This window comes from Bubalus kerabau, chromosome 1, assembly GCF_029407905.1.
Source record: "Bubalus kerabau isolate K-KA32 ecotype Philippines breed swamp buffalo chromosome 1, PCC_UOA_SB_1v2, whole genome shotgun sequence".
NCBI lineage: Eukaryota > Metazoa > Chordata > Mammalia > Artiodactyla > Bovidae > Bubalus > Bubalus kerabau.
In genome coordinates, this window is record NC_073624.1 from 231533026 (window position 1) to 231540162 (window position 7137).

General features: G+C 49.7%; 1 protein-coding gene across 5 annotated transcripts in view; it reads left to right on the top strand.

Annotated features, from left to right (window-relative positions):
* SLC36A1 (solute carrier family 36 member 1) overlaps window positions 1-5959 on the top strand; it is a 47674-nt gene extending 41715 nt beyond the window's left edge. For 3 of the 5 annotated variants that reach the window (XM_055558929.1, XM_055558914.1, XM_055558939.1), the window contains one exon: window positions 1490-5959. In XM_055558929.1, coding sequence (XP_055414904.1) covers window positions 1490-1761 — 272 coding nt within the window. In that variant the 3' untranslated portion in view covers window positions 1762-5959. The remainder of the gene's footprint in view (window positions 1-1489) is intronic. The other 2 variants (XM_055558915.1, XM_055558920.1) reach the window with 2 other exon arrangements.
* Window positions 5960-7137: the final 1178 nt, after the last annotated feature.

A 7137-nucleotide genomic window follows, 5' to 3' on the forward strand; every position in this document is an offset into this window, starting at 1 on the left:
AGTGAGTATTTCTCTTAAAACCTGGCCTCTAAATGTAGCCCCCTGCTTTCATCTGGTGCTCACCCAAAGCAGCAGCAATTGATTCCAATAGTCCATCTGGAGGGTACAGTTGGATGCACAGGATTAAGAAGTTCTGGCGTCTCACCACTGTGATGCCTTCCTCAGAGCAATTGGACTTCGCTTCTGCCTTATGAAATGAATGTAGAATTGAAACCCTCAGCAGCAGTTAGCAGTGTGAGTCTACTGTGTCCAGTGTGAGTCTCCTATAGAGATCAGGGAGGAGATAGATGTGCTCTGGATTACTGTCTCAGTGGTCAGATCTGCTGGCCAGAGCCCAGCAACGGGGAAGATGATTCATCAAAATAATTTGATTATTAGTGAGTTAACGGTGCTCTTGCCATGAGCAACGAAATATACACTACTGCTGATAATATTAACTGTATTGTATGCCTGGTGTACAACAGGCCTTTTGTTAAGTGCCTTTGTAACCTTCTTTGATCATCATGACCTCCCTGACGGGAGCTTTTATATCTTCATCTCATCAACAAGAAAATTGGGGAGTAGAAAAGAGCCATGTGTCACTCAAGACAGAGCCAGAGTCCAAACACTAGTGCCCAATTCCAGAGCCCATAATCCTCAATAAACCTATGAAACATTGGCCTTCACCACTACCCGCCCCCCGAGTGGAGAGCTGAGTTAGGGGAAGTCGTAGGGTCAGTGGGCAATGGAGTAAGTCCTCTGCTTGGATTTAAACAGCACTGTCTGACTAGCTGGCTGGTGGTGCAGGTGTTGGTGTGCTATGGAAAGCTGTGGCGTTTCCTCACGCAGTCCTCATTTCGTCTTTATCATCTCTGCACCTTCTTCACATACACCCGGGCTAAGTGTCAGGTGTGGAAGCCCCCGGCTTGTCCTAACACAGGAATGCAGTCATTGTGGGGGGCTTCACTCTTGAGGTCAGCCTGCACACAGATCTGCTGCTTTTTGCTGCATGAAAGCGCTCTATGCCACTGGGCTTACATGGGATTGTTCAGAAGGAGGGTCCCCCCAGTCCCACCATTTCATTTCTTGTCTTTCAAGTAGAGAGGTTTGTGTCGGAGGTACCCTCAGGGGTAAGAAGATGAGCAGTTGCTCAGAAGAGGTCTACCTCTTTTTCTGCTCTCCACTCACTGTCCTTTAGTAGGACCAGATTGCCCTGGAATGTAATTTGGCTCCTTTTCCTTAGAAAGATGGAAGTCACAGACTGTGACAGGAGAAGCTGGGAGCTCTGGGTTCCCATCCCAGTTCTGCCTACCTTGCAGTGAGTCCCGGGTTATGCCACCTCTCCAGGCATCAGTTTTCTCATCTGCTCAGTGAGAAATTGAGTTGGATGATGTTTTGGCTTCCTTGGAGCTCCCCCTTCTGTGAAACAGACTTGCTAGATTTGCTGAATGGTAAGGCGGTCTCTCCCAGCTCTGGGTGGTCCTCAACAGGCGTGTCCTTTCTCCCACAGGCATCTTGGCCATCCTCATCCCCCGCCTGGACCTGGTCATCTCCCTGGTGGGTTCCGTGAGCAGCAGTGCCCTGGCCCTCATCATCCCGCCCCTCCTGGAGATCACCACCTACTACTCGGAGGGCATGAGCCCCATCACCATTGTCAAGGACGCCCTGATCAGCATCCTGGGTTTTGTGGGCTTTGTGGTAGGGACGTGTCTGACCCTGTATGAGCTGATCCAGCCAAGCAGCGCTCCCATCTTCATCAACTCCACCAGTGCCTTTGTATAGCAGGCTGGGTGAGTCCCTGCACCAGCCCACTCCACCCTGTGTGTTCCCCCAGCACCTGGCTCCAGAGCCTCAGGTAGGGTCCAGGCTCTGGGGCAAGGTAAGATTGCTGTCTGGGAACCCCTACCTGGCTCCTAGGTACTCTGGGTCAGGTAGGGATGAAGACAGGGTAGGGGGTGGGCAGCAGATTCGCTGCTGCGTGGGAGGTACCTCTAGCGGCAGCGCCATCTCTGTTTATGTGTACTTATTTTAACCCGGAACTTTTCACCTCTTTTCCCTGATCCCGCCTCCTCCCTTCACTGCCTGCCTTTCTCCTTCTGACACACCTCTCCAAATTATCCCTGTTGCACAATTCACTTTATCTAAACATTTCAGTGTCTGTCACCTCATGTTTTCTCCTTGCCCGGGCCAAGCCTAGATGAAATAATGTGGGCATGCCCCTCTTTATCAAGCCAGGCCCACCTCTTAGCTCTCTCCCAAATATTTTACCTCAGTATTCTCCTGCCTATTCAAGTCTCCACCCAGTAGTGGAGCCTACCTAGTAGTTGAAAACCAGCCCTCAAAGCTAGAGGTTTTGGCCTCTCTCTGGCTTGCCGTGACCCTTGGCAACACCACCTCCTCTCCAGTTTCCTCGCATGGGTCACGATACTGTTATCTTAGTTGCTCGAACTGCTGAAAGATATCAAGTGCTGCCAAAATTGAAAATATTTATATTTTATTTAAAACCAGCTTTTGTTTTTAGATTCTGTCTCTAGATCTGGGACTATTTGCAACTTGTTCCTTCCTCAGTAAACTCTCACTCAACTACTCCCTCTGAGAGGAAACTGAGTCCAGGAGGTGTCTACGGAGGCCCTCAGCACCCTTGGCCGAGGACCCCAGAGCTTTTAGTCAGGACCATCGAAGTGTGGACCTCTGTGGGGAGTCACGGACTTTGCCTCCCGTCAACCAACCTGATTTCCTCCTGAGAAGGCAGGAAGGACTCAGGAGATGTTTGCCAACGCACGCAGCGGAGGGGAAGAATGGCGATGTGGGGTGGGTTTCTCTCCATAGGAGGCTTAGAAAACAACTGCTTTGTGCATTCAGACCTGTTCCCCCACCTCAGCTCCTGACGGACAGATGGCACGGCAGCGTCCAGGAGGACACCCCGACTCTTGCCGTGAACGAAAAGATGAGGTCAGTGTGAAAGGCAGTTCCCAGAGTTTGCAGCAGCTGGTCCAACACTACATGTGGTGCTCGGTTGTTTACAAGCCCTGGAGGACGGGGCGGGTGGGCAAAATACCCAGCCCCAAGCTGCCTCCAGGATCTGGACTTCTAACGGAACCACTTGGTTGGGACTTCGGTCTCCTGTGTTCTGAACACTAATCGTGCCCTCGTCCCTCTCCCCCCAACCCCGCATGCCTCCCTGGGTATCAGAAAAGAGGCAGCCTCAGGGCTGACTCACCTCAAGGTCAACCATCAGGTTTGGGGACAGACTGCAGAGAAAGCTTGGAAATGTCCATTGCGCTGTCGGCTGCCTCTTCCCTCTTGGTGTGACAGGTATCACAGAAGGCTGTTCACTGAATCTCTGTCTCTTGAGTTGTGTATGTGTGTGTGTGCACGCACATGCTCCTGTGTAGGTAACAGGGTCGTGCTGTCCTCCACCCCTGCCAGCCTCTTACCTGAAAGTGGGGAGAGCAGCACTCCTTTATCAGGGGTTTACTTTTTGTGTTTCACCAAAGCTCTTGGGGGCTGGGACCCACCCTCACAGCCCCAGCTTTTTTCTTTCTCTTCTGTTCCAAAGCCAGACTCTCTCATTCAGTGACACCTGACCTACTTAATCATTTGTTCACTTAGGAAGATGCAGTCAGTCAGTGGTGATCTGGTCTCCCTTAGGAAAGTGAACACTTTCCCCCATTCTTTCGACTCTTTGGTGGTCACTCACAGGTGCTCACGTGACCAGGGTTCTAGCTGGAGGTGGCAGTGGCCCTGCCCTCTGGAGCCTCAAACTTTCTAAGTAACTTCCGGTTACCAAAGTGTAACTTCAAGAACCTTTAGCTCCCATTTGCAAGCCCAGGCTCCAGCAGTCTTTCCACAGCGGTCCTTAGTATTGTTTCCAGCGAGAAGGCGCGGGCCAGTATTAGGGGCTCAGACATGTGTCCCACCTACAGTTTCCACGGTGGAGGCTTCTGTGTGCTCAGGGCACTGCTAGAGGCAGTCCTGTCCAGGCGGCTCTTGAGACCCGGCCTGGAATTCTGGGACCTGACAACTGGACAGCACGATCCTGAGGTCTTCTGGCCCCAGGTCTATTGCTTCAGGGCCCCCTGCCCAGGGAACCTGCTATGTAGGAGAGACCGCTGCAGCCTTGGGGCTTCAGGAAACTAGCTTGGCCTGGTCTTGCCCTGTTTGATTGTTTCCTGTGCTTTTTCTTTTCGGGCAGCCTGATCACATGGCTGCTTCAGGAGACCAAGGCAAGGTGGATGCCATGGGGACCTTCCCGCTTGTGCAGTTGCACAGCAATCAGTTGTCGAGTCAAGGGTTGGCCAGACGGTTGTAGTGGAAGAAGCCCTTCCTTTTACAGAAGCAGCTGGCGGGCCCAGCTCAGGAAAGCTTACTCTGCTGCCCACGGGGCTTCTCAGTCAGGGCTCCCTCCCTGCTTCCTTCGCAGCCTCTCCCTGGGCCCTGCTTTAGTCTCTGGTGAAGAAGCCCCAGCATAAGTAGGAGACCAATCAGGGAACAAAAGAGCAAAGGCTTGCAGGGATGTGAGGCCGTATCTTTCTGACCAAAGGTAAACGATAGGGCTTTCTGGCCCAGTGCTGTTCACTCTGTGTCCTTCTCCAGCCTGCCCAGGGCGGCCCCAGGTTCCATCAGCCCAGAGATAGCTTCTCAGAGCCCCTTGTTCCTTCCTGCAGACACCACTATCAGGAGCAGGTTTCCAACCCCCTGCAGGCAGTATACCTCTCCTTAAATGCAGGTTCTTGCTGGGAACAGTGTGACCTGGCATCCTCTAGTCACTTTTTCTAGAAGTTGTACCATTCACAAGTGGCATTATTTATATTTATGTTGTGCTGCTAAGAGCCCTTCATGTGCACAGACCCTGGCCAGACAGATGTGACTGTGTGGTGTGTCTTAGCCTAGAACCTGCAGCTTTACTTCTCTGTCACTCACCTTTCCAGTCAGATTCACTGGCTGATAATGCTCACCATTTACCCTCTACCCCCACGAAAGGCAAACTTTGCACTTTGCAAAGTTGTCTTAAAGTGATGATCTCCAAACAGGTATGTTAGAAAAATCTTTTCCCCCTCCTTGTTCTCTTGCCTGGCTTTTTTTTTTTTTTCTTTCTCAAATCTCTTCCTTCCTAAATTGTAGAACATCATCTCTGTTTAACACTACATGTTTGCCTCATGTGTTTTGGAAGTGCAGAATCTCAATTTATGTCTGTTTACAGCTCTCTTTATTCACTACTCACTGCAAGGGAGTCTGTATCAGTTTGTTTTATTTCATGGCTGATTGGATGTTCAGGTGAGCCCTGGCATCTACCAATAGCTCAGAACACAAAGCTGCTTCTTCTCGGTGGAAATAAAATTAAAAAGGCTTGACTTGATGTACAGGAGTCGGCTCCAAGTCTGCCTTAGAATTTAATTTTCCAAGGTACATTACGCATCTCCAAGACCATTAAGAGGAAAGGAAAGAGTACGGTTTATATTGAAATCATGGTTAATACTTTTAGACAGTCCTGCTAGTTGCAAAGCTGTTTGCGCTCACGGCATCAGCCTGTGACATTTCTTCCCTGTCCTTTAATCCCCGGGTCTTTCCCTGGCCAGGGGACATAAATGGTGCTGAGCTGAGGTTACCAGAGTCGCAGTGGGGAGTAATGGTGAAGTTGCCTGCTGTCAGCCATGTTCTTTTGTTTCAATCAAGGTGATGCTGTGGAAGTGGTTTTGTTTTACTGAAATGTACTGAACAATAAAATTATGTGACTCCGTTGTAAACCATGTCAGTGCATGTGTGACTAAGAGGAAAATGAAAAACTGCCCTCCAGCGGGTCTTGATAACTAGACAGTCCCGTGTATGTTACGTGCCTGTGTGGGTGTGTATGTTCTGAATGGTACATGTAGAAACGCGGATCATGCAGGGACTCATGAAGATTTTGTTTTGGGTTCTGCACACGGATCATGTGTTAAACTTTTCCTTAATAAATGAGCTTTATTTTTTATTTTTGAGAGCTTGGAGTCTGTGTCTTTGTTTTCTCTCTCTCTCTTTTTTTTCCCCTGATCACTCAGATCCCTTAACTGGGTCTTAGGTCAAAATGTTTCTTGGTTTATGTCACAGAACTGATCCAGGGGGGTAGTGTGAACAGCAGACCCACCTATGGATGGAGAGTCCCTGAGAAAGGGCAGGTAGTTACTTTTCTGTTAGACAATCCTGCTCTTCCTAAGTCTACTCCTGCTTCTCTTGAAAGCTTGCGTAGGAATTCTTAGCCCCCTCTGTGCATGTCAGAGGACCACCCAGGACAGGCGTGATGGTTTTCAGTGTCAAGGTGGTTGGGCAATTGTATTGAATAACCCAGTTATTCAATTAAACACTAACCTAGGTGTTGCCATGGAGGCATTTTGTAGTTGTGGGTAATGTCCACAGTCAGTTGCTTTTAAATAAAAAGATAATCCCCAAAATGTGGGTGGGCTTCATCCAATCAGCTGAAGAGCCTCAAGCGTGTAATGGAGGTGGTTTTACTGAGACAGAAAAAATTTTGCCTCAAGACCAGCATTGACTCCTGCCTAAGAGTTTCCAACCACCAGCTGGCCATGTAAACTCTGAACTTGCCAGCCTGCACAATCACACATGTTCTTGAAATGCCTGTCTGTGTCTCCTCCTCTCTCTGCCCCCCACCACCTCCCATATGTTTTCATGTGTGTACATCTCCATCTTACTTGTCCTGCTTCTCTGAAGAACGCTGACTGATACAAGAGGTAGTACTTGTATTACCCCCACCTTTCTTGAAGTGACGAGATAGATGTCAGGACATGGAAGCGATGACTCCCCTTCCTTTTTTGTCACATTGAAGAGGAAAAGCAAGGCCATCCAAGCTGCCCCTAAGACGATTTGAAAACTAATCGTTGGCTACTAGATTAGATTTCTCTAAAAGCAGAGCCCTCAAGGAGCACTGTTGAGGCAAAACACTTAAGGAGGAAGGTGGGGAAAGATGACTGTTTTCTGTAATCAGTGTTATTACTGGACCTGAGGGGCTCAAAGGCATTCAGTGACTGTTCAGGACAGAGGCCAGCAAGGGACTGAGTTGGGATGCTTACGCAAGCCTTGTGGTTGCAGAACCCAAGCTCTTTCCTGAGGCGCTGGCTGCCTCACCCTACTTGTTGCAGCCTCAGGTGGGAGGGCCACCCTCAG